This window comes from Piliocolobus tephrosceles, chromosome 1, assembly GCF_002776525.5.
Source record: "Piliocolobus tephrosceles isolate RC106 chromosome 1, ASM277652v3, whole genome shotgun sequence".
NCBI classification, from domain to species: Eukaryota; Metazoa; Chordata; class Mammalia; order Primates; family Cercopithecidae; genus Piliocolobus; species Piliocolobus tephrosceles.
This window is the reverse complement of record NC_045434.1, coordinates 127,568,051-127,595,361: the sequence shown is the minus strand read 5'-3', so window position 1 is coordinate 127,595,361 and position 27,311 is coordinate 127,568,051. Positions and strand designations below refer to the sequence as shown.

General features: G+C 46.6%; 1 protein-coding gene and 1 pseudogene across 1 annotated transcript in view; one reads left to right on the top strand and one right to left on the bottom strand.

Moving 5' to 3' along the window:
* The window catches only part of ABCA4 (ATP binding cassette subfamily A member 4), a 133,581-nt gene that overhangs the window by 35,994 nt on the left and 70,276 nt on the right, over positions 1 to 27,311 (bottom strand). The window contains exons 17-30 of the mRNA XM_023231075.3: positions 24,737 to 24,802; positions 21,892 to 21,981; positions 20,008 to 20,182; positions 17,666 to 17,797; positions 16,027 to 16,166; positions 15,452 to 15,589; positions 13,622 to 13,815; positions 11,838 to 11,922; positions 8,944 to 9,149; positions 8,536 to 8,584; positions 3,621 to 3,886; positions 2,842 to 2,966; positions 2,275 to 2,373; positions 1,307 to 1,493 (exon numbers count right to left, since the gene is read on the bottom strand). Of these exons, the coding sequence (XP_023086843.2) occupies positions 1,307 to 1,493; positions 2,275 to 2,373; positions 2,842 to 2,966; positions 3,621 to 3,886; positions 8,536 to 8,584; positions 8,944 to 9,149; positions 11,838 to 11,922; positions 13,622 to 13,815; positions 15,452 to 15,589; positions 16,027 to 16,166; positions 17,666 to 17,797; positions 20,008 to 20,182; positions 21,892 to 21,981; positions 24,737 to 24,802 (1,952 nt within the window). The remainder of the gene's footprint in view (positions 1 to 1,306; positions 1,494 to 2,274; positions 2,374 to 2,841; positions 2,967 to 3,620; positions 3,887 to 8,535; positions 8,585 to 8,943; positions 9,150 to 11,837; positions 11,923 to 13,621; positions 13,816 to 15,451; positions 15,590 to 16,026; positions 16,167 to 17,665; positions 17,798 to 20,007; positions 20,183 to 21,891; positions 21,982 to 24,736; positions 24,803 to 27,311) is intronic.
* Positions 3,647 to 13,000, top strand: LOC111555188 (annotated as a pseudogene).

Below are 27,311 nucleotides of genomic sequence, written 5' to 3'. Positions count from 1 at the left end.
AAGGTTCAGCGAGGTCAAGTAGCCCACCCGGGGCTCTCCATGTCCCGTACCTGTGCTGTCCCGCCATACTCACAGCCTCTTTGGGAACTGTTTATTCATTGACAAATCATTGGACAGGGCCGTCTAAGGCCCAGCCCTGGCAAGTCAACTGGGAAGCCCATTATCAACCAGGGACACAACCTTCTTCAATGTCTCTAATTCCTCCAGGAGATGCTCACTGTAATCTGTTCTGGACTTTAGAACTCCCAGGACAGGGTGCTGCTCAGAGCCAAGATCACTAACGTCCCTGCAAAAGACGGATGCTGGTTGTACATGTATTTGTGTACATACCTGCAGATGTTAGAGACACAGCATATGGAGAGGTTCTTAAGACTGTTAATAAGTGTGTAAATACATTTGCATTTGAATGTACATTATAGCATTGCTTATAATGGTGAAAACCAAAAAACCTAAGTGGCCAATAAAGGGAGATCAGTTAATTTAAAGTAAATTTAGGCCAGGTGCAGTGGCTCAAGCTTGTAATCCTAGCACTCTGGGAGGCAGAGGCGGGCAGATCACTTGAAGCCAGGAGTTCAAGACCAGCCTGGCCAACATGGTAAAACCCTGTCTCTACTAAAACTACCAAAAAAATTAGCCACGCATGATGGTGCATGGCTGTCATCCCAGCTACTCGGGGGGCTGAGGCACAAGAATTGAACCTGGGAGGCAGAGGTTGTAGTGAGCTGAGATTGCACCACTGCACTCCAACCTGGGTGACAGAGCAAGACTGTTTCCAAAAAAAAAAAAAGGAAATTCGAACAATGGGATAATATACAGATATTAAAAATGATGCAGATTCTATTTATTGACATGGATGCATGTTCATAGTAAGTTATGCAGTAAATCAGATTTCAAGACAATATTTTGAATATAATCTGTTTGGGTGGCTGCAAACCAAACATTATTGGTGATTATATCCAAGTGATGATTTTTTTCCTTCTGACTTACCTGTGTTTTCTAATTTTTATATAATGAGCACACATGACTTGTATAATTTTTTTTAGTGCTTAAACACATTTTTCTCCTAGATTGAAAGGGAAGTATCTGGTGGAAAATGAAGCTTTTGGTGAGTGGCTTCCTCCAGTTGGCAGCCACGGTGCCCTGCGGGGAGCCCCTCCCAGAGGGTGCAGGGAGTTTGGTTTAGTCCCCTACTCAACTGCCAGTTTGAAATGTTAGTTTGCGAGAGACTCAGGAGATACCAGGGACTCCCCCTAGTCCCCGTGTGGCAGGCAGACCCGGGGCCCTGTCGTTTGGGGGGGTCAGGTACCTGGGGGGGCGGGAGGCCCCCAGCGCCCTCGGGGCACTCTGGCAGCATGGTGAGCTTCTCCCTGGTGCTGCACCTGCAGGACGGCGAAGGGTTGGCCTCTGTCCATTTCTGCTTCTGGAACAGCTGGGTGATGTTTGGGGACACAGAAGGAGTCTTCCAGGGTGTTGAATTGCCACAAGGGTACTCCCTCATGGAAGACAAGAAAATATTCCACAATCAGCCCCAAAGTTGATGACAAATCCCTAGGCATAAGAAATGTACCCAACCCTTTCCTCCTCCTCTTTAGACCCAGGTCCTTTCTTATCCTCTTGGAGGCTGGTTTCTGTTCAAGCAATATCAAAACTAGGGTTTTGTTGACTGACTAGGTGTGGGGCTGGGGAATAAACATCTCTAGCTTGTGGATCGTTCATCTCCCTTTTTTCTCCTAGCAGCTCTAGCTGTTGAGAGACACGGCAACCAAAAGAGGAATTTGAAATTAGTCTATTTTCGTCCTTATTGACAGTTTTGAAAAAGACTGAGTGAGAAAAGTTAAAATTATATTGAACTTTTAGGATTCCTGGTGGATGTCAGTGGCCCTCGCTAACTCCCTTCTCCAGACTCATAACAATCACGGGGTACTGGCCACTATGTCACTCATGCCATTCAAGGTCCAATTACACAATAGCATTACCCCATTTCCCTCCCTCCCTGCTCAGAAGCCTTTCAAATAAGTCTGTCAACTCAACATAGACCTTCTACGCTGAGAAATATAGAGATGTCCAGTGATGCGGGGGCTTCCTAGGAGGCAGTGAATGCCCCCGCACAGAAGTATGGAAGGAGAGGTTGCGGGGAGGTGCTGGTCAGAGATATGGAAGTGACCAGAGGAGCAGGATTGAGTGGGGTCTCCCCAACACCTGCCATCCTGAACCCCACTGTCGCGTCCTCCCAGGGGAACTAGTCTTGTTAGGACGGGGTGCGTAGGGACTTACGGAAGCCACCCTTCCTTCAGGCAGCGGTTGCCAAAGCCTGGCTTATTCAGGAGGACGTCTGCAAGTACCATGAGCTGCTCACTGCCCGGCTCATCCATGCTAGACAGAGTGAGACATGTGACTGGGACAGAGCAGACATGTGCCAACAACATGCAACTCAGAGCCTTTACTGGATAGCTGCTGTGTGCCAGGTATGTATTGGAGGCACTGAATGCTGCCTTGGGATGGCGCTAGCTCTCCTGGGAGTGTGGTACACTGCCCAGACACTCACAGTGGTCTGATGGCATGTCACCTATGCCTCAAAAAGATGGCGCTTCAACCCGCTCACCCAAGCTTTGCATTCCTTTCCCCGCTCGTCCTTCCCAAGCAGTCCTGCCTGCCTGTCCACTGGGATCACCTTTCCAAGCAGTGGCAGATACATTAAGTTCCTTTCTGCAGGCAGCCCCAAGACCCCTCCCTCATTGGTGAAGGTCCCAGTGAAGTGGGAAGGTCAGGGCCCTTTCAAGCAGTGTGTGACCCAGGCGCCCCAAACCCATGGAGGAGAATGGTGACTCCAAGTCTCCGCACCTGAAGAAGGTGTACTGCTGCCCGTACATCCAGGGGTGAAGGGTCAAGGCAGGGTATTCGCCAAAAGGAGGGATAATGATAGAAAGCATCAGAGCCAAAAACACAAAAGTGGCTGGGAGCACGATCTGTGGGAGAATAGATGTGGAATAAACATGACTGTGGCATGGAGACGTCATGCGCTTGTGCACACACATCTTCATTCTTTTAAACATTTATCCTGCAGCCTCCTAATCAGCCCCTGGTGGAGAGGGTTGGGCTTCTGGGAGAGCATAACAGGCAGGGTGTGCAAAGCTAAGATGTGCAGAAGAAAACAGAATGTTCTGGTGGCCACTGAAGAATCTGAATGCAGCCCAGTGTTCAGCCAGACGTTGAAGGCAGTTCAAAGAGCGAGTCATATGACTCGCTGTTCTTTGAACCAGAGCTTCTTTTTCTAAATTAAAAAAAATTAAAGGAAAAAAGAGGACAATGACTTTGATATGTAGGGTCACTGCAACAATGAATGAAAACGTGACTTTACCCCTCATCGTAAAAATAAAAACAATATTAACATTTTCACTATTATTCTATTTTCTTTGCTAAGGGAGGTCCAATTTACAAAGAAGATTCATGTTACCAAGAATCAAAATAAGGCTCTGGAAAGTGGGAAACAAAGCCGGCAGAATCTGAAGAGGGTGCTCCTCGCTGAATTAGAACCCATGTGTGCAGGAACACTCAGGAGAAGAGGGGAAGGCGGGGAGGGGAGCCACTGAGCTCAGCTAAACACCAACCGACAACAGTACCTGTGCCAGGAAGTCCTTGTGACTGCGGATGGTGTGTTGGAGTCGCTTGACCAGCAGCGCCTGCACGTGCTGGAGGACCAGCTGTGCCCCTGTGTTGAGCTGTGGGCCTGGGCACTCTGGCTCTGGGGGAGGCCGGCCCTCTGGGTGAGCAGCTGGAGCCCCAGGGGAGCAGACATTGGAGTCCTGGGGTGTCTGTCCGGCCTTCTCTCTGGGACCCAAGCAGGGGTGTCGGGGGTTGACGTTTTCTCTTTTCTGCTGAGCGCCACCTGTTTTGGGAGATTGAATTAATAATTTGGAAGACGCCTATAAGGTCTGGATCTCTAATGCCATTTTTTTTTCCTTACAGCATTGGTTTTTCTCTTCATTTAAGTCAGCAATGAAATACCAGGCTGGTAGCTTAATCATCTTTATAAAAGTCTACTTTCCAGTGTAAATTACTTATACAGAGAAATTGTATAGATTCACCTGAAATTGCCTTAAAATTCTCTATTAACATTAAAGAGAACAAAATAACTCTAAAAGCATTGACATGGAGAGGTTTAAAATATGTAACTTGGTTAACAAAAAAAACAAAACTGGCTGGGCATGGTGGCTCATACCTGTAATCCCAGCACTTTGGGAGGCTGAGGCGGGTGCATCATTTGAGGTCAGGAGTTCGAGACCAACTTGACCTACATAGTGAAACCCCCTCTCTACAAAAATACAAAAATTAGCCAGGCATGGTGGCAGGCATCTGTAATCCCAGCTACTCAGGAGGCTGAGGCAGGAGAATCACTTGAACCCAGGAGGCAGAGGTTACATGAGCTGAGATTGCACCACTGCACTCCAGCCTGGGTAACAGAGTAAGACTCCTTCTCAAACAGCACAGCACAAAACAAAACAAACACACAAAAAAAACTATGGTGCAGGTCAATATGTGTAATACACTCACATTTATGTTTAAAATTCATGTATCGTACACAAAGAAAAACTGACATGTACACACACACACACATAACTGTAAAACTCTGAAAGAATGCCCGCCGACCGTCAGCAGAAGCTCTCCCTGGGGAGGCAGAGTTGGCTAGAAAGGGGGGAGGAAGTGAGAAGCGAGACTTTAGCCTTTTGTGTATTATATGAAGTTTTAAACAACAAAATACATTCACCTATTACCTGTGTACTTAAACAGATGAAAAATCAGAGTCAATGTGGTTCTTTCCGAATCCTTAGAGAATACTGAGAAGTGGTAGAAAAATCAATGAACTAAGAGTTAGGGGACTGAGGTTTGAATATGGATTCTTACAAGATACATACATTCGGGGAAGTGACTCAGTCTGCCTAAATCTGAGTTTTCTCAGACTCCTCATCTGTAAAATGAAAGTGAGGTTAGGCATGGTGGCTCATGCCTGTAGTCTCAGCACTTTGGGAGGCCAAGCCGGGAGGATTGCTTGAGCTCAGGAGTTTCAGATCAGCCTGTACAACATAGGGAGACCCTGTCTCCACAAACAATTAAAAAAGGAATTAGCCAGGCACGCTGGCGTGGGCCTGTAGTCCCAGCTACTTGGGAGGTGGAGGTGGGAGGACCCCTTGGCCCAGGAGGTCAAGGCTGCAGTGAGCTATGATCAGGCCGCTGTACTCCAGCCTGGGTGACAGAGCGACACCCTATCTCAAAAAAAAAAAAAAAAAAAGGAACATTTCACAGGATTGTTTTGAAAATTAAAGGAGAAAACACATGGGAGCACGCTCTAGGAACCATTGCAAATTGTCAGTTATGTTGAAGCTATAGTTTATAGTCCTTGATTAATGCTCATTTGCCAAACAACTATTGCTGGTCCCTAGCTGCTTTCTTAACCCTCCTCAACCCCCCCGGGACAAGGACAGTTGTAAAGGGAATTGGGTCAGCTCAGTCATCCTTTTAACTACACTTACCTATGATTTGCCAGGCCTGGGAATGCGAAGGCCGGGTGGCAGCCCCAGCCCTGGCACCTGCACTCAGAGGGGTGAAGTTCTGCAGGTTCTCGGTGCCAGAGCCACAGTTCTGCCGGCTCCTTCTCCTGATCTGGGCTCAGATTTGATGTCTGCTATGGCTGGCCCTCCCTCTGGGAGGATCCCTGCTGCCCCTCCTTTTTGCTGGCTGATATCATCTCAAACCTCTGAGCTTTGATCTCTCCCTGAAGGCTCCATCCTGACTGGAGCCCACTGACATGGCCAGAGCTAAGGGTTCCAGGCCTATTCAGAATCGCCAGTTTGTCCCTGGTTATCTGCTGCTTTCTAGTTACTGACTGCGAGCCACCCCTTCAGAAGAGGCATTGACCTTTGTTGGAGGCTGCACAAATGTTTCTTATGATTAGGCATAATTGAAACCTGTCAGTAACAATATGAACCTGTGATCAATTAAGCAGCTGACCAATTGTTACCTCCTGCTCCTTGCTCTTGTTACCCAATAAATAACAAAGGGCTGCAGAAGCTTTGGGGGCTGCCTTTACTCACTAGAAGCAGGAAGCCCTTTTCTTCTTCTCTTCTTCTCTTCTTCTCTTCTTCCCGATGTTAGCCTTTCCTTAAAATAGTTACTTTGGTTTTTTGTTATCATTTCTATGTTCATCCCTTCTTTCAGTCTTGTAATGATGTTCTCAGGCAGTAACAGTAGTAACTGCTGTAAGGACGGTCTCAAGTAGTAACCGTGGCAGTCAGCCACAGACCCTCTCCATGCCACGCAATGTGTGACCCCAATGCACAGCTACAGGTTCCTTTAAACTCTGGAGACAAGGTCAGAAAATGACATCCTCTAAGACTGAGTTAATTCAAAATAAATGTACTTAGCCATCTGAAAAGTGGCTGAGAGTGTGGCACTGAGCATCCCAGATTTGAGAGCCAAGACCAGAGAGTGAGACCCAGCGGCCTGGGTGACTTTAGGCAAACCCTCCAAACTCTGTGAGCTCAGTTCCCCTAGATGTGGCAGAGCCCTGCCCCACCTGCTTCATGAGATTACAGTGATAATCAAACAAGACAATGGATGTTAAGTGCTTTGAGGTAAAAGATGGTTTGTAAACCTTGAGTCTAGAGTTGTTAATTTTTAATCAGCGATCATATACTGTTTTATAACTTGGCAAGCATCAACTCATTTAATCCTCTCAACAATGCTATAAGTAGATGCTATTATTATCTCCATTTTGCAGGTGGGGAAACAGGTACAAAGAGGCTGAGTACTTACCCAAAGCCAGTAAGTTTGCAAATTATGAAGCTCAGGTTTGATGTTTGGTCGGCCTCACTCCAGAAGCTACACTCTTACCCACTCCCCTCGACTGTATCTTTGGAATATCCTGTTCTACGCTTATGCTGACTAAAGAGTCCTCTGATGTGTAATTTATTCTGAGAGGGCCTGTTTATCAAGAAGGAATATTCGGTACAGGTAAAAGGCCCTAACTCTTGAATCCAGCAAAGCTTCTGATATAAATTAGCATATTTTCATTCTGGTCTTGGTTAATATAAGTCTTTGACTTTGGGTGAGCTGAGATTATTCAACTTCTGTGTCAGCAGAGCTTGAAAGAAACTTGGGCTACGTGGTAAACTGCTCCTGCCCCCTGGAAAGAACTGCTTCCTGCTCCACCCCCACTCTGCCAGGATGACTACATCTTTTGGCCACCACGTGACGTACTGGGATGGGCTGAAGCCTATCTGGGCTGGTATATGTGTCCACTGGTAGTTCTAGGCATAGATGTTTGGGCTCACTTATGAAGAAAGATGAAAACCAAGTTATCTTGAGAGCTGATTCCAGAATCCCCATGAAGAGGAAACACTCCAACAGGAAAACACTGAAATATGCCACACTGAGAAGAAGGAGGTAACTCGTGGTTTAGGAGGTGTTAGGAACCTAGGGGCAGCAAAGGAAAATCGCTGCAGAGCTTTGCCTGTACCAGGGGAGGATTTTACAGTGTGGATGGATGCCTAGTGTTCTATCAGAAGTAGTTTCTGTTTCTGTGGCAGGTAACCCTGTCACATGTCTATCTCCCCAGCCTCCACCCTCTGCTGTAAACTCTGCTACACTCACAGATGCTTTGTGTGGCTGTGGGTTTGGTAAAAGTTTATGGAAGGTGCTAGTTGGTGCCCAGGCTGACACATGTAGAAGGGAGACTTCTAGAATCCACAGGAATTTTGGTCCCCATTGTTTTCAAAGCCCATAGACCACTAAATAAGGGTTCAAAATGATTTTATGTTGATCTCAAAGGGGCCAAGAGACTGGCATCTGAGTTGTGTTTAATAAACGCTAAGGATTCTGCCAGCTGTCACTCATGCAGACAGGGATGGATCAGAGGCCTGCTGGAGATGACAGGAGGAGATGAGGATGATGATGTGGCAGGAACAAGGGACTGGGGACCAGGCATGAGAAGCTGAGGGATGGAGCTACCAAGCTGACCTCCATAAGAATCCTCATTCATCCAAAGTGTCCCCACCCAGACCTAACTCAGTCTGTTATTCCTTTGTCACTCAAAGCCATCTAGGATGCAAAGTGCCTACTACTGGGGAGTCAGATACTATGGAGGAGTATTTGCCTTCTTTGTTGTTTCATGACTTTTTCCTTAGACATTTTTTTGACACGGATTTTGCTCTTGTCACCCAGGCTGCAGTGCAGTGGCACAATCTCTGCTCACTGCAACCTCTGCCTCCCAGGTTCAAGCTATTCTCCTGTCTCAGCCTCCTGAGTAGCTGGAATTACAGGTGCGTGCCACCATGCCTGGCTAACTTTTGTATTTTTAGTAGAGATGGGGTTTCACCATGTTGGCCAGGCTGGTCTTGAACTCAGGTGATCCATCTGCATCAGCCTCTCAAATTGCTGGGATTACAGGCATGAGCCACCGCACCCAGCCCCTTAGATTTTCAAGATAGAACTTGGGAGGGGGGCGAGGAAGGGGACAAGCCACAGTCTCCAGCACCATACCTGCAAACAGAGGTCCTGAATCAGAATCCTCCGTGACCTTCAGAAAAATCTGTCAAGAAGAAAAAAAGAGAGAATTTTATTTAGTCACTCCTACTCTCAGAAAAATCTAACCCAAGCTCTGTTTTGTTGGGTATTGCTTCATAATGGGAAGAAAATCCATTAAGACTCTTTATCTAAGAACATTGTCTTCTATAAATACAAAAACGTAAGCACACAGTAACCACAACTACATAAAATATGTATGCATACAAAGAAGGGGGAAGTATGCCAAAAATAAAGATAGTTGCTATGCTTGGGTGGGGAATGATAGCTTTTTGCTTTTACACAACTTTGCTCTAACGTTAGACTTTTTTCAAAGAACCGCCACTTCTGGCACTTGACAGAAACCAGCTGGAATCTCTACTTTACCTCTTCCAGGGGAGTGTCAGAAATTCCAAAACTGCTGAGACCAAGGTCAGCCAGCGTTTCCTCCAGCTCTCTGAAAAGGCTAGCATATGCTCTGTGCTTGAAATTCTTATTTGGAAGAAGGAAGATAAGTTCTTGACCAATGCACTCCACCAGCTTTGCCTCTGGAACATGGTGGAGAACTACATCCATCAGCTCATTTACATCCCCTAGGACAAGAAAAAAGACTGATGCCAGCTCTGTTTTCCAGAACCTGGAAGATGGTGAGGTTACCCAGGTTTCCTACTTCTCTCCACCTCCCCTTTGAGGAAGAGGCATTTTGTATCTCGGCAGTGACTCTTTCAGAGGACTGATGCTCCATCAAGTCTGTTTGTAGCTTAGTTGGCCCTGAGATCACCACTGAGAGGCAGAGGGAAATGGAAGCAAAGTCCTCCCCACTAGCTAGCTGTGCAACCTGAGGGCAAGGCAGGGGGGGTGGGGTCATGCAACTGTCCTGTGCCAGTTCCTCCTCTGTTCAACCAAATGTTCTGTCCCCTCAAGCTATGTTACATTGGGTGGGTCACACTCGAGTTTCCTCATCTGTGAAAAGGGGAAAATAATGGTATCCACTTCATTGTTGTTTTTGAGGACCGGATGAGTTAAACTACACAAAGCAGTTAGAGAAATACCTGGCACATAGATGAGTGCTGGCTGCTATTGTTATCATTTACATCATCTCGGTAAGAAATCTCTTAGTCATGGTTGTTTTTCATTCTCATTCACTGAAAACTTGAGGGCTAAGTCAAAGTCGTTTTCATTTTTCTGGTCTGTCCCCAGCTATGGGGGACTTGCCCAAGACACAAACCTGGAACCCGTGACCAAGCTGAGTGAGAAGTGCCTTCCCTAAATCACACACCCATGCCTGCTCTAACTTCTCAGAAGACTGCACAGTTTCTCTTGGGACTGCACCTGCCTCCACAAACAAAACTGAATCCTCAGCTCACAGGAAATGCAGAGGGGGGTTGAGAAGCCATGGAGAGAAGCTGGGGGAGGGGGTAGGATATGCGGTGCGTATCGTGGACTGTGAACAAGTGTCAGGTATCAACTGTTTATCTGACACATGTATGCATTCAGAATTGAATTTTGTGTACAAGTGTGTATTACTTTAAAATTAAAAATCTAACTGTAAAAACCTCACTTGCATACACTTGAAGAGAGTTCTCTCACACATTGTCTTGAGAGGCAGGTCAAAGGGAGAGGGATTCCAGCACTCAAACCACAACTCTCAGAAAGCAGCTCTCAGAGTTGAGGACACCCAGTAGGTTCTTTTCTTTTATTGCTGTTTAAAAAATGATCCATATGAAGGGATTTCATAGCTTTCAACCAAAATCCTTCTGCCTAGCTGGATTGGAAGTCTTGCTTTATGTCAAATCTGCAAGTTGGACTTGATTGTCTTTAACTGTGGGATGACTTCATACGGAGGCTGGAGAGTCCTTTATGTTAAGGAAGCAGCTCTGCCCTAATCACTCTCCGGGGGTCATATTCATTGTTCTCTTAGGAAGGAAATTGAACCCAAAGCTGCTGGATTCCCAGGAATTGTGTCTTAGGCATGTGTCAGCCTTTCCAGAAGTAGCTCTGTAGGTCAGCAGGGCTTTGGGCATCTGGGAGGGAGGTCCATGAGTGTGTGTGTGGTGTGTGGGTGTGTTTGAGTGAAAAGACTTTCAAGGAGCTAACTGGGGATTAAATGATTTTCCCTGTCTTACTTGAGGCATAACTATGGATTGCATTTCCCACCTGAATATTCACGGCATCTCGATTCTATACAAAGAAAATCTTTGTTTAGAAATAAAGTAATTGAAAAAAAAAGGAATCATTCAGCCACTCAGGCCTTGTTTCCAACCCAATTTTGGCAAATCACAGTAACTTAACATATTAGGATTAATTTAAAACAAATACAAACTTCTTGACCAAGATTCAGAGAGTGGGGAGATAGATACCCACAGGAAGGCAGCTAGGAGGAAGACCCAGTAGTGTCATCCTAAAAAGATGTTTGCTGTTCATCACAGGGTCTCTCAGTGTAAAGAGAAGGCAGTTGCATGAACTATGATGACGGCTCTCTGGGCATGTTCCCTCCAGTTGTAATGATCGGACGACACAAATATTGTCCGGTTCTCTTGCTTCACCAGACTTCAGTTAGTAAATTCTTAACATTTAGAAAAAGTTTGTGCTAAATAGAAAAATTTGCTTTTTCTTTGATAAGCAGATACTGTCCCCATTCATTAACATGTATCAGTACATAAGTTTAGTTTTGCTCCTGTGTGGGAATCTGCTTCTCACATGTTCTCTCACATAGAGAGGGGATAGCCTCTCTACTGCAGCTCCCTGGAGATGGGGGCACCCCTGAGAGCTTCAGTGCATCCTAATTAAAGGAAGAATCACTGGGAAGTTGGGAAGCTGAGGGGAGAATCAGGAGTGTAACAGGAGTGTATGCTATTTCCAGACTTGCCATCCACATGCAATCTGACTCCACAAGTTCACTGGAAGAGCCGTGCATCACCATGCTTCCACTAGAGGGCGCCATGGCACACATGTAGAAGAAGCTCTCCCCAGACTAAGGAACGTGGCCTGGAGCCAGGGCAGGGAGACCCCTGGAATGAAGGCTTACTAAGGGTAAGAGCAGAGTGTATTCCTAATTAAAGGGAGAGGGCCCTTAGGTGCATGACTTTTAAAATCCCTTTGGGAATGAAGGAAGGTGGACGAGGAGAAAGAAGCTCAAAGCGAAAGAACAACTGCGTGACCTTGAGAAGTACACAGTGTTCTCTTTGCTCCCATTAAAATGCATCACAACAGGACACACCCAGCAATAGTGGGAGATGGCTGCCAGACAGGAACCCAAGTATGGCCCGTCCAGTCCTTACCATCCAGGACTTGTTCCGGAGTTAGGTCATTGACGTGGGCTGGACAAGTGGTGGAGAAACTCTTAGACGCGCAGCTGCAGGTCCTCTGCAACAGACAGATGGACAGGATGACTGACAAGATGCACATCCCTTCAGTGACAGCCTCTCCCTGATGCCGGCTGCTGTCACTGCCTGCTTTATTTATTTCTCACTGCCAAGTGTAGTCAACACATTTTTTTCTTCACTGTTTAATCTGTTAATTCATCTGAGCATTCTGAGGGTGTAGTCGCTTGATTTTATCCTAGAGTGTGTGAGTCACGCACAGAGAGCAGCAGAACCTCCAAGGGTCCCTTTGGCTTGTCTTCAATTATGTGGCAGCTGTAGGTTCTGCCTGTGGGAGACATTCTGCGCCTCCCTCCCTGTGGATGGAAACAGGAAACCCCAGCAGCAGCCAGACACTTAAACCAGAGGCATAAATAATGCTGCCATGTCATAATCGTGACCATTTGAATGTGAGTGATGCCTGTTCTTAAGAAGCCCAGAGCACATTTATAATACTTTATCTCATTTATCTTCACATCCCTAAGAAGCAGAAGCAGAGGTCATCAGCTTCATTTTCCATGTGAAGAAGAAAAAATAAATAAAAAAAAAATAAGGAGGTCCTTTCAGCCAGAACCACCATCTTCCAGTAATTCGCCAAAATGACGAACACAAAGCGAAAGAGGAGAGGCACCCGATATATGTTCTCTAGGCCTTTTAGAAAACATAGAGTTTTTCCTTTGGCCACGTATATGCGAATCTGTAAGAAAGGTGATATCGTAGACATCAAGGGAATGGGTACTGTTCAAAAAGGGATGCCCCACAAGTGTTACCATGGCAAAACTGGGAGAGTCTACAACGTTACCCAGCATGCTGTTGGCATTGTTGTAAACAAACAAGTTAAGGGCAAGATTCTTGCCAAGAGAATTAATGTGCGTATTGAGCACGTTAAGCACTCTAAGAGCCGAGATGGCTTCCTGAAACGCGTGAAGGAAAATGATCAGAAAAAGAAAGAAGCCAAAGAGAAAGGTACCTGGGTTCAACTGAAGCGCCAGCCTGCTCCACCTAGAGAAGCACACTTTGTGAGAACCAGTGGGAAGGAGCCTGAGCTGCTGGAACCTATTGCCTATGAATTCATGGCATAATAGGTGTTTAAAAAAAAAAAAAAAAAAAAAAAGACCTCTGGACTGGAAAAAAAAAATACGGAGGAATTAAATAATTTGCCTAGGATGACACAGTTTTGTCCACTTGGCAGCACAGACATAAAACTGGGTCTCCAGATGTGCTGAAGTGGTCTCCATTGGTTGGTATTGTTTGGCTTCATCATTTTTATGTTATAGCACCCAAGGAGGCCTCCTCTTACCCTTCACTTACCACTGAAATTCAGGTTTAATTAGGGAATATGAATGTTGAAATGAAAAAAGAATGAAGCTTAACCAATTGCTCTTAAAACAGCCTAACCTTACAAAATAAGACACTCACTTCTATGTTGCACCAAACCACATCTGAAGCTTGGGATCCTGGTGTGTAATCTGGCATGTAATAATTGCAGACCATTTAAAGCTAGTTGTTTCATTTTGGCTAAAGCATCTCTGTAGGAGGAAGCTTCAGAATATGTTCATCGAAATCTTCTGCAAATGGTCCCAGAACAAAGACACTGATTCTGATAACGAGAGCCTGTGTGAGTAGCCATGTCTGGAGTGGCAGCCCCGTGCTGTCTGCTCCTTCTCACCCAGTCCAGGGTCCTTCCCTGGGCAGACACCTACCTCACTGCCTTTCCTTTGGCTCTGGATGTTTTTCATCTTGCGCACCAAAGTTAAGTACAAGCCTGTGCCAAAGCAGTTCTTCAGGAAAAGCGGGGTGCCTGAGCAGTAGAGCCTTCCCTGGGCAATGATGGCAATGCGATCCCCAAGGAGGTCGGCCTCGTCCATATGGTGAGTAGACATGATGATGGTTCTGCCTGCAAGGTAGGGGCCAGGGCAATCACCAACCCTGCCCTGGGTTAGGTGTGGTTGGTAAAGGGTGTACAGCAATTTCCTGGCTACATAGTTGCAAAAATCAGGAATTAACTAAAAAAAAATCCAAGGGATGGCCGGGCGCGGTGGCTCAAGCCTGTAATCCCAGCACTTTGGGAGGCCAAGACGGGCGGATCACGAGGTCAGGAGATCGAGACCATCCTGGCTAACACGGTGAAACCCCGTCTCTACTAAAAATACAAAAACTAGCTGGGCGAGGTGGCGGGCGCCTGTAGTCTCAGCTACTCGGGAGGCTGAGGCAGGAGAATGGCGTAAACCTGGGAGGCGGAGCTTGCAGTGAGCTGAGATCCGGCCACTGCACTCCAGTCTGGGCAACAGAGCAAGACTCTGCCTCAAAAAAAAAAAAAAAAAAAATCCAAGGGAACTAATTCAGCAGCAAAATTCCAGGATATTAGGACAATAATAACTAACATTTCATAGCATCCTACATACTGTAAGGCATTGCCACACACAGTGTCTCTGCATCCAGCATAGGATGTGATTCAAATAAATCTCCATATTAGGGGCTTATGTATTATGGTCAGCATCTAGTGAGTTTCATATGTGCATTTTCTGGATCATTAAGTTTTGCATTTATGATCTTCATAAAGAACACACACGTGCATACTCTCCCTAACTGGAGATGTCATTAAAAGGAAACAGCAGGCCAGATGCGGTGGCTCACGCCTGTAATCCCAGCACTTTGGGAGGCCGAAGTGGGCAGATCATCTGAGGTCAGGAGATCAAGACCATCCTGGCTAACACGGTGAAACCCCATCTCTACTAAAAATACAAAAACCATTAGCCGGGCGTGGTGGCGGGCACCTGTAGTCCCAGCTACTCGGGAGGCTGAGGAAGGAGAATGGTGTGAACCCGGGAGGCGGAGCTTGCAGTGAGTGGAGATCACACCACTGCACTCCAGCCTGGGCAACAGAGCGAGACTCTGTCAAAAAAAAAAAAAGAAGAAAACAGCAATGAGGATTCCAGGATGACAAACTCTCAGAGAAAGGCACAGGGCAATGCTGTGTGAGTAGAGTGAGGGGGAAAGCTCTGGCTCGATCATGGGGTTGAACTGTGCTGTTAACCTCTATGGGCACTCAGCTCTGCCTGCTGTGTCTTCCAATCTGAGCCCCTTGTCTGAGAGGTGCCATGACAGAGGAGCCACTTCCATCTGCGGCCATCCTCTGGAGCACTGAATGCCCAGCGGGTCACCTACACACTGGTCCTGAGTGGTCATCTGACAGCTATGGAGCTTCTAGGTATGTTTGCAGGTGACCTCGGTCCCCATGGTCAGAGAGGACTTTCACCTAGAGTAGCATCCATCATTCCAGACAGAAGGGCTGCAGGTCGAAAGAATTTTCTAAACTATTTTGGAAGTAGGTTGCCCCATCAATGATTCCCTGTTTATATTTTTAAAAACCTCAGAAGGCTTTAGCTGGAACTTAGATTCACCAAGTCACTGACAAACCCCCTTCTAAGTGTAGCCATGGTGGTTCCTGTACTCAGCTATGCCAGGTGAGAGAGTGGGGACCACAGGTAGAGCCGCAGTGAGAGCCCAGAAGACTGAGCAGTGGCTGTTACCTGAGCGATACTTCAGGAGCAGGTCCCAGATCGAGCGTCTCGAGTAAGGGTCCACCCCAGAGGTGGGTTCGTCCAGAATCACCACCTTGGCATCTCCCACAAAGGCAATGGCGACTGACAGCTTTCTCTGCATGCCACCTGGAGGCACAAGAAGGATGGGAGAGTTAAGGGACTGTGGAGGGTGGGGACGAGAAAGGCTCAGGGCCAGTGGCATTGTGGGGGCACCCTAATCCAGCAGCGGTTTGATGCTGCCTCTTAGATGTTCATAGCGTTCAAAGTCCTAATACTGTTCAGGCTTTGTAAATGCAGAAAGGGCAACCATCTACTCCTTGGATCAGACCCTTTGAAGACTGTTCAAACACATCAACCTCAGGACAAATAAAACCCAGGCTGCTGTGAGACAGTGCTCTGCAGGGATAATGCTCTGGGGGCTGCTGTTAGATTTTTGGGGTAACTTCACAGAGGTGTTCCCACCCTTAGAAGCTTTCCTGCTCCAAGCCTCCCCTGCCTCCTGGGTGCACTGGGAAGCCATGAATTTGCCATCTGTGGCCCTGTCTCCATCCAACTCCCAGCACCTGATAGATCCTGAGCCTCTTCATTCCGCTTGTGGTGGAGGCCTGTGTCCTCCAACATGGCCTCCATCTCCAGCTGGGCCTCCTCCCAGGACTTTCCTTTCAGCTGGGCATAGAACAGTATGTGCTCAGCCACCGTGAGGCTAGGAGGACGGGACAACGAGAAAAGCAATGGCTCAGCACTTCCACTTCTAGCGGCCGATCTTACAGAAATAATTGAGGACAAGTATTCTTGATTGAGCAATCAAGATGCTCACTGCGGTGGTGTTTATGATACAAAACAAAAATAGCAGACCCTGCTTAAATAGCTAATAAGAGGATGGCTTACATAGTTCATTCATACAATGGAATAGTCTGTAAACACTAAATATTATTTTATAGAAGAATATGTAATGACAAGAAAGATGTTCATAATATCTTATGCTTAAAAAAGCAATCCTTTTTTTGAAAAAAATGTCAGGTTATAAAATTGTGTGCATAGTTTTACTATTCTTTATGATTTTAAAGTATATGTGTTTATCTATCTATACATGTATAGGAGAAAGTTCTAAAAAAATTATATACCAATAATGTTAACAGTGGTTATCTCTGAGTAGTGAAATTACAGGTGACTTTTATTTTCGATTTTTTGTTTACCTATATTTCCTTCCTCCTTCCTTCCCTTTCCTTCCCCCTTCCCCTTCCCTTTTCTTCCCTCCCCTCCCCTCCCTTCAACCCCTCCCTCTCTCACTTTCTTTTTTCTTTTTTTTTTTTTTTTTTTGAGACGGAGTCTTGCTCTGTTGCCCAGGCTGGAGTACAGTGGCCGGATCTCAGCTCACTGCAAGCTCCGCCTCCTGGGTTCCCGCCATTCTCCTGCCTCAGCCTCCGGAGTAGCTGGGACTACAGGCACCCACCACCTCGCCCGGCTAGTTTTTTTGTATTTTTAGTAGAGACGGGGTTTCACCGTGTTAGCCAGGATGGTCTCGATCTCCTGACCTCGTGATCCGCCCGTCTCGGCCTCCCAAAGTGCTGGGATTACAGGCTTGAGCCACCGCGCCCGGCCTCACTTTCTTTTTTCCCTCCTTCCTTCCTTCCTCCCTTCCTTCCTTCCTCCCTTCCTTCCTTCCTTCCTTCCTTCTTCCTCCTTCCTTCCTTCCTTTCTTCCTTCCTTCCTTCCTTTTCTTCCTCCCTTCCTTTTTTTTCTTTCACAATGACTACGCATAGCTTCTTAGATAAGAAATAAAAGATACCTTATTGGGGAAAAAAAGTAACTGAAAAGCCCCCTGAAAAGTTTGCCTTTCATGCCATGGCTTACACAGGAAAAAGGAACAATGGTCCTCCTGTCTTTGGTCCCTGAAAGGAAATACTTCAGGGCTGCACAAGGGGCGAGGGGATCAATCAGCTGCTCTGTCAGAGTGAAGCAGCTTCATCCTTCTGAGGGGGAAGCCCTCAGCTCTGAGCAGCAGAGCCGGAGTCCCATATTCTGAGGGACAATTCTCACTGGAAGTAGGACAAAGGACCTTAAACATGGGGGAAACAAAATAAGAGTCTGTATCTCTGCCTGTGCGCCGGCCCAGCACCCCTGAGCTGGGCTCTAGAAAAGTGTGCTGGGGGCAGAGGTGAGGAGAGGGGATGGGGAGGTCTCAGTTCCTGTGTTGCTTACTGGTGGAACAGGATGTTGTGCTGTGGACACATGCCAAGGCTCTGCCGGATTGCATCCAGGCTGGTTTCAATGTCCCTTCCTCCAACGAGCACAGTCCCAGAGGTTGGTGGCAACAGACCCGTCAGGATGGACCTGCGGAACACAGGAGTCAGTGGCAGAAGAGATGGCCTTTAGCAACATGCCTTAGGAGGGCTGCCCCACACTACGTTCAGTGAGAACTCTCACTGGATTCCTGCCTGAGCTGTCAATCAAACCCAAACCGCTGTTAGCTATGGGGCCCCCTTAGCACCAGCGTGTGCATCCAGGCCCTAATGCAGAGGGCCACCTCGGCCGTCCTTCTCTGCTAATTATTTCCTGGGGCTCCCAGGCCAACACTGAGGGCCTCTCTGATTCCCAGCCTCAGATTGTTCATATGCAGTCACAGGTATCCCCAGCTCAGCCATCACAGAGCCTGGTGTTGGAGAGGATCAATAAAAGGTGTTTGGTGCATGACTCAAGGCTTTGCCTCCTGGGTGAGCAGTCACGGCTATTGAAAAGCCAGGTGTCATCATCATAAAGCTGGGTAAGGTCCTGGTGAAGGCGATAACTCTCAGCAGTCCTAGGCATTTGTTGATTAACTGATGGAAGCCAGGCATGGGAATTACCACCAGCAGTATTAGCTTTGGATCCAAAATATAAAAAGCCCAAGAGCAACGGTGGGCAATTTTTTTTTTTTTTTTTTTTTTTTTTTTGTGAAATGGGAACTATGACTCCCACGTCCCTAGGCTGTTGTAAGGCTTAAATGAGTTAATACACTTACAACATTAGAACAGAGCCAGCATAAAGTGAAACTCAAAAATATTATTACTGTTAGTATTAAACATTGTTTTAACCCCCGGGGGGAAGTTGCATGTCAGCAGCTGATGAAGTAATGTGTTTGCTTTGCGGAGCCCTGGGGTGCTGGACTTTACTTCCAGCTCTCTGACCATATCAGTTAGCATGGAGAGAAATCAGATGGATGCAGGACCGCCACACCCAGCTCTGTCCTTGATACCAGCTCAGGCTATCTGAACTTGTCCTGATGGAGAAGCTGAAATCTCCGCGGATCAACCACTAGAGGGAAACAGAACCAAATAGAATGGCACCGGCCCCACATTCCATTCACACTGAACCGCCCTAGAGAACATTCCATCACAGGGTGTACACACTGCTGTTCCTTCCTGGGGCTCTCCAAAAGACGTGAAGACTGTGTCACGTGGGTTCGCTGCCCCCTGCGAGGTCCGTGTCTGCTGCTCCTTGGGAAACCATGGCGGGCCCTCTTCTCCTCTCAGCAGATGGCGCTCGGGTCCCTTGGAGGAGAGTGGGACGCCTGCGGAGCTGACAGGTCCACGCAGAGCCCTTCGCCTTCCGTGCCCTGACCTTCTGTTGCCCGGCAGTTACTCCACAGGCCCCTCTAGAGACTGATTGCTTTTTGTTTTGTTTTTTTTTTACTTTCTCCAGAACTACCACTAACCCTCATCAGCTGATGTTGAAGCCTGCCTAATGATTGGTAGGAAAAGGAATTTTCCTTGAAAATAGCAGGACTCTGCCTGGTGTGGTGGCTCATGCCTGTAATCCTAGCACCTTGGGAAGCTGAAGTGGGCAGATCACCTGAGGTCAGGAGTTTGAGACCAGCCTGGTCAACATGGTGAAACCCTGTCTCTACTTTAAAAAAAAAAAAATACAAAAATTAGCTGGGCTTGGTGGTATGTACCTGTAGTCCCAACCAACTTGGGAGGCTGAGGTGGGAGAATCATTTGATCCTGGGAGGTGGAGGTTGCAGTGAGCCAAGATCGCACCACTGCACTCACCACTGCACTCCAGCATGGGTAATGGAGTGAGACACTGTCTCAAAAAAAAAAAAAAAGACAGAAAGCAAAGCAAAGAGAAAGGAAATAGGGAAATAGCAGGACTCTATAGATTCCGTGCAAGTGATGACAGAGGCCATGATTTGATCACCACCATGGACTGTTGGGATGGGGGAAAGACTCAAGGTGTGAGAAACAAGAGGCAACCGCAGTGCCTGGCTTTTGCCCCCACTGAGCCATGACAACTCAGTGGCCTCAGGAAAGTCACTTCAACTCTCTGAATGAATATCCACTTCCCCAGCACACAAAAGGGGCAATAAACTTATTCTACCTCCCCCTCAAGAGAATACATATGCGTGAGCTTTGAATATTGCAGCAAGCTTTTACACATTCTTGGGGCCACAAATATTTGTCACTAAAATTTGTGGGAAAGAGTAGACAGCCGCTGACAGGGAAAGACTAAGCCAGGAAATGACAGGCTAGCATGGCAGCCAGCTTCTCTGCTGGAAGACTCACAAGGTGGTGGTTTTCCCTGCTCCATTGTGGCCGAGGAATGCGGTGATCTGGTTCTCGTAGAAGGTGATGTTCAGACGGTCCACAGCTGGCCGGCCATAGGGCTCAAAAATCTTCACCAGATTCTTCACACATACCCCAGGAACCCACCCTGGATGCTCACGTTCAAAGAAGGAGTCTTGGAGGAAAATAATGAACATGATGTAAACATAATGCCTAATTACACAGCCCCAGGGCTTTTTCTCCAGACCTTGCCTTCTGCCTGTAACATCACCTGCCCCTGTAGACTGCAGAATCATAATAGTAATAATAGCATCAAACATTTATATAGCACCTCCTATATGCCAGGCACTGCTTCAACTGCTTTACACAAATTACCTCAATGTACTTTTATAACGGTCCTAAGGTGTAAACATTTATTAGGCACATTTCCATAGCCGAGGAAACCTCAGACACAGAGACATCAACTCTCCTATTAAGGACACATAGGCATGAGTGGCAGAGTTGGGATTTGAACCCAGAGCCCAAGCTCATCAGAGTGTACTCACTGTCTATAGGGAGAGTTGGCCCCAAGCTCAACCTTGGTCCTAGGCCCTCATTGCCAACAGTCCATGGGGCATTTCCTCATGAATTTCTGGAAGCGGCTTAGGCTCTTCATCTTCCCAAAACAACATCTGCTTTCAGACTCTCCCATGACCTTTTCTGGACCGCCATTCTCCTAGTCACCTTGGCTTGAATCTTTGAGTTGACTTTGACTAAGGCTTCTTGCTCCTCAGAACTCCCAGAGTTGTCCAATTAGGTGGGTAGGGTAGTCCACGCTTCCCCATCACCATCCCTCAAATCCCACTCCCCTCCTTCCTCCTCCCATGCCCCCTCCACTGCAGACCCTTACCTAGTGCTCTCACTTCTCCCCGACCTCCCGTCTCTCCCTGCTTCATTTCACCCTATATGGCACAGCTTAATTTGTCATCTTAATACTGTAGCTTTAAGCATTTGTTTCCCTAGGGGGAGAAATTCCACTGTTTCTTCTGTGTGTGCCTCCTGGCCTTGCCTGCAACTGAGGTGGAAATCAGTCCCCAGCCTCCTGATTTCAGCCTCGACTTTCCACTGTGGGAGGAGAATCTTCCCAGAGGCATGGTGTACTGCAGTGGGCAGTACACCCCTGTGGTGGGCTGGAGGGATAAAAGCCAGACCCTCTCCTGCCCTGTCAGGCAGAGCCCGAGGGCTGTGCCTGTCTAAACCCAGAGCATTTTGGCCACAGAGAAATGCATATGCTTAGGGAATGAAAAGCCTTGGGAAAAACACAGAACTAGTTTAAGAGAGAAGATGAGGGCAGCAAAAGCCAGCAAAAACAGAACTTGTAAACCTGGGTCATCAGTTTAGGGATTATTAGGTAACTTCCACTGTCAGGAAAGGCTTCTGATGGTTTCAATGAATGGCCTTCTAGATTTGTAAGCCGTAAGTGAAGTGTAGTCAGCTCCCCTAGAGTCTCTTTCCCCCTGGACACAGAAGCATTTATTTTTGTCTTTCCTTATAGCTCATATCCGCTTTAAGTCCCAGTGACCAAAGTTATTGTTCTTGCTAAATCCTCGGAAGTCAGCACATTTGTGCAACTCACTTGGGATTTGCCTAACAAGGGCACAGGCACACTACATAGTTGGTATTTGCTTTCTCCAGGAAATATGCGCTAATGTCTGGGCTGAACCATTCATTCCACACACATGTAGATGGACCTCTGAGAAGGGATCTGGTTTAACACTTGTCAACAGAGAGAGTCAGTTTCCTGGGCTTCTTTCCACCCTTGCCATGAGATGTTTTGCTCTGGCCCTCTGCAGTGCTTAGAGCCTTTTCCTCGCCTCTGCTGTGCATTCTTTATTGGGGTTTTACCGTGTATTCCTTCTGGGTGTTCCGGATCCTCCGTTTCCTCTGTTAGGGGCTCAGTCTTCTCCAGGGCTCTTTCTTCTCTGGTTGAACACCCTGCACCAATCAGAAGCCAGTGTTACTCTACCTCCGGGAGCTGAGAACCAGCAAAGGCAGGAAAGGAGGGGAGAGGTACGGGGAGCAAATGAGTTTCCTAGCCAGCCTCTGACCTGCTTTAGGGCTGTGCGGTACTCAAGCATGATCGCACAATCTTTGCCAGTCCCAGAGGAAGATTTGTAACAGGCGCTTCAGACTTGGAGAGTTTCACCTCCTCCTCTCAATGTGCCAGGAGGAGCCCACCGTTTCAGAAATTGTGATTTTTAAAAAATTAAGAAAACCAGTTTTGAATTTGAAATGAGTTAATTTTCTTTAGCCCACCACTGGTCCATTTTACTCCAATCCAAAACATGTGAAAGTCATGGTGAACCTTGAGTAAAAGTCTATTCAGGGGCCAGATGCGGTGGCTCACCCCTGTAATCCCAGCACTTTGGGAGGCCAAGGCCGGCAGATCACAAGGTCAGGAGTTTGAGACCAGTCTGACCAACATGGTGAAACCCTGTATCTACTAAAAATAAAAAAATTAGCCGGGTGTGGTGGCGTTCACCTGTAATCCCAGCTACTCAGGAGGCTGAGGCAGGAGAATCACTTGAACCCGGGAGGCGGAGGTTGCAGTGAGCCAAGATAGCGCCACTGCACTCCAGCCTGGGCGACAGAGTGAGACTCTGTCTCAAAAAACAAAAACACAAACAAAGTCTATTCAAAGTGCTATGACGGGCAGCCAGCTTAAACTGCAGCTTGAGAAATGGTTTACCTGAGAAATTCACCTAGATGGGCATTTAAGTATCTTGGAATTAACACCAGGGTTGAGCCTGGTGATGGTATTAATACAAGCCTGGACAAATTGTGAAGTGTGGTATAAACACACACATCGCACACACACACACACACACACAGACACTTTTTGGCAAACTTGGCATTTGGTTTAAAAAGACATCAGGACATCCTGGAAGGGGAAGAGAAGCAGAAGGACCAGTCAGTCTGCCAGACAGAAAGGCAGGGACAGGAAGAAACCACTGTCACCAAGCATCCAGGGGCTCTCGGCCTCAAGTGCACACACAAGAGCAGGGCGAGATTTCTCAATGCAACAGCCACCCAGGGCCCCTCTGTCCCCTGCCCTCTGAAAACGTGCAGGATATGTGCTGGAGCGGCAGGTAGTGGGCCTGGCGGTCAGGGACCTGCCGCCTCTAGTACTGTTCTTCTACTTCTGCTTCCTGAAGGGCTTTTGAATCTATGCCCCACGATTCCTTTGATCACTTTACTAGCTATCAAACTGCACAAATAGGTAATGAAATAGCAAGAGGAAACATCCTCTTAAAGAGTTTAATCACTGGAATAAGTTTCCTGCCAGGCAATATATGTGCAAGTTCCAGATTTTGTCCCAAGTGACCAATGGGGGAAGATACCGGATGTCTCCTGGACTCCATTTTTAATTTTTTAATCTGTGAAAGGAGGGAGGTTGGGTAGACACTCAGCTCTTTTCTGGTTTTAGGGAGTTTTAGAAATCCATTTCAGTCCAGCCTATGAGACAGGTGAAAAATATTTGCCTTCCGTTGGCAAACATATTTGTGATTCACTTTTGAAGGAGCATATTTTTCTTATGATTTCTTTTTTTCTTAAGAGGCAGAGTATCTGTTGGGATTGTAGAGAAAAAAAAAAAATGCCCACAAGCCCTGATATTCATTGACATTAAAAACATTCTAGGAATACACCCCTGTGTTGAAATTTTTCATTTATTATATGATAATTTTATTATAGTAAACAATTAACAAGTTTACAGGTAGACAAGATGAATAAGTCAATACAATGAAAAAATCCTGAGCTGTTAACGTGCTGTTTGTTTGACCCAGTGAAAACAAAAGAAAAAAAAAAACAAACCTGGCCAAACCTTTTAAAGGCCCTAGACTAATCCCCTAGAAAAAACACACATCGATCTCAGTGCTTGCAGGATAAGTCCTGGCCCAGGCCCAACAATACAAAGTAAAGAACAGGTAGGTGAGCAACAAACAGATGGGAGAGTACTTCCTTCGCTTGCAGAGCCTCCCAGCTCTAGGGGAGGCCCCGCTCACACTCTGGAATTTCTTTGCTTCCTCAGACCTCACAAAAGAGTCTGTTTCTCCCTGCTTCTAGAACTTTCTCTAGTTAGGCCTCCTGTTTGGTTTAGTAGTAAAGGTGCCTTTTACCTAAGATGTGTTGTGGGCAAATGCCCTTTCAGCCTTCTTCCCCACCCCTAAGAAAGATCAACACCAGGAGAATCTGAGGCATTACTGTGAAGATCAACAGCTCAGCCTCAGCCCCAGGAGGAGTCTGCATCTTGGGAGAATAAACTAACTTATATTTTGAAAAGGCAGAGAAGAATAAAACGGCAACGAGGAAGGCAGTGGGAGACGAATGCAAAGGTTCCTTCATGATTCCCTGGATTTCTGCTTTATACTGAAAAGTTGCAAAAGTTCTTTGAACCCTGAAGTGGCTTGGCCTTTTTTAAATAGGGCAATTTAGTCTACTGGACAAAGTGTACAGGACACAGGGCTTCATCCATGATCAGCCATTCATGATCACACAGGGCCCAGCGACTCATGAAAGGTGGGCTCCCAGACGCTGCAATGCCTATCAAGGGGCAGAGTCCCAGGAGGCAGCTGACTCATCAGGAATCACACTGTTTACATAGAAGGCCACCTCTGTGACCCATACGCATCCTGCACAGAGCCCAAGGAGCTGATTTCAAACATTAACATTTGTGTTTTAAAGGACTCACCTTCACCGCCAAGCCAATACGACTCTTGCATAAGAAAGTACCAAGGAAGCGGGGTTCCATAGTCTCCTAAAAATAAAAGCAAATAAACAGAGAAGGTCGAAGGAGTCTCCCTATCCTACCTTACCGCAGTTCTATCAGATCCAGGGTTTATCTACCTCAAATTGTAACTACAGGTATTTGTAGTTATCATTACACGGCTATTCTCAGGCTCCTAGAAAGACTACTCCTTCCAACATATTTTTATCCACACGGTCATGTTTTTGGGGTGTTATAAGCAACAGTAAGACCAATAATCTTGGTTGACATTAGTTTTCCAAAAAAAAATGTTTCATGAGATTATTAAATCAAGTCCTTTTCCAGGAGTCAGATAATAACAATGGTGATCATCACTAACATGTACTGGATATTCTTTCTGTGGCAGGCATTGCTGTGAGTGCTTTCCATGTGTTGAATAATTTAAACCTCAAAACAATCCCAGGAGATAGGTAGTAATATTATTCTTGTGAGAAAGGAAACTGAGGCACACTGAGCTTGAGCCATCTACCCCTGGTCACAGAGAGTTAAACAGAAATGTAGGAATTCCAACACAGGTAATCCAGTTCTAATGTCACTGTTTTTAATTCTACACCCCCACCCCTCATTCTGCTGGATCCACCAGGGTTCCAAGAAAAAGACTCCCAAATTTCTAGTCCAGTTCTCTTTGAAAGTTCTGCTCCCTACAAAATGTTGATTTTGTAGAATCATGGTCTCAGCTTTTTTTAAAGAGTTGCCATATGTTTCATGGCCTTTGCTGCCACTGAACTGTCTATTCCTCGGGGCAGGTCTGGATCTTTATCTCCACCACTCTATTCCCGGAACCTGGCCCTGCTGAGCCTCACACACAGGTGCTGTTCAGTAAATAGCTGGTGAATAAATGAAAGCTCTAGCTTGGCTAAAATAAAACTTTTGAATTATGCACAAATTTCCATTTTAATCAACTAATTTTCATCTATTATATCTCTTTCCAACAGTCTAGTAGGATAGAAAAAGCAGACTAAGTTCAAGTGTCTTGTTCAAAGTCACCGTCATGGGTTGAATTTGGTCTCCCTCCAAAAAGATATGTTGGGGTCTGTAACATAATACAAAATATACTTGGTCTTTGTTCCCAGCTCCTGTGCAGGGCACAGATCTCCTAAAACCCTTGGAATTTCCTGGCAGAAAGGAGTGTCTTTCTTTATTCATAATGAGCCCCTTCCTCCACCACATCTGAGTTTATGCTAATGATGTGACTCAGGGTAGAGCTCCAAGATAGCTGCAGTTTCTTGGGACTGGTCGCCAGAAAGACCACCCATGTGAAGAATGGAACTTTCAGTCCCAACCCCCAACCTCCAGTAGGGGAGTAGGGAGCTGGAGATAGGGTTATAAAAACTCTTGAACAACAAGATTTGGAGAGCTTCTGGGTTGCTGAACACTTTGAGGTGCTGGGAGGGTGGTGTGTCTAGAGAAAGCATAGAAGCTCTGCCCCCAATCCCATACCGTGCTTCTCTTCCATGTGGCGGTTCCTGAGCTGTATCCTTCATTTTAAAGCTGTGATTGTAAGTACAGGACTTTGGCAAAAGTGTGGGTAGCCTGGGCACCACATTTCCATCTGGCATCTGAAGAGGGGGCAGTCTTATGGGACTGAACCCGTGGAGTCTGTGTGAATTCTGGATAGTGTCAGAATTCAATTGAATTCTTGGACAACCCATTAATATAGGCGAATTGGTTGGTGCCAAAACAACAACAACAACAACAACAAAAACCAAAACACACATTTGGTGTCAGAAGTGGTGTCAAGAAAAAAGATACCAGAGTGCTAACCCCAGGTACCTCATAATGTGGCCTTGTTTAGGAACAGGGTCATTGCAGACGTGATTAGTTGAGATGAGGTCACATGGGAGCAAGGTAGGCCCCTAATCCAATCCAGCTGGTGTCCTTATAAGATGGCCATGTAAGACAGGGAGAATGCCATGTACAGATGAAGGATCAGAAGGGTGCATCTACAAGTCAAGGAGTGGCCAAGCACCTATAGGTTTCAGAGGGAGCATGGCCCTGCCAACACCTTGATTTTGGACTTCTAGCCTTCAGAGCTGTGAGATATAAATGGCCGTTGTCTAAGCCGCCCAGTTAGTGGTATTTTGTTATGGCAGCTCCAGTAAACGAATGCACCCATGCCACTAGGATGCAAACCCAGGCCTCTTGACCCAGTCTAGAGGCCTTCCTCCTATTGAGGGTGGCTGCCTACCTATTTCTGCCAATGCCTACCTATTTCTGCCAACAAAGGTTGCCCTGAGATGATCTGAGAGCTGTGAGTTTGTCCCTCCTCGTAGACTGGACCAGCCTCACCGTCCCCTGCCTGCTCTTGGCTACAGCATCAAGAGCCAGGCATGGCTGTTATAGCACAAGAACGCTGTCGGCTGACTTGGATACCACTCAGATGAAGGTGGGGCAGCTCTAATGACCAGAAAATGCTAATTTGAAGGAAAATTTGATTTTCTACCAAGTAAATACACGACTGTGCAAACAGCCAATTTACAAAAGCTGATTTTCCATGCTA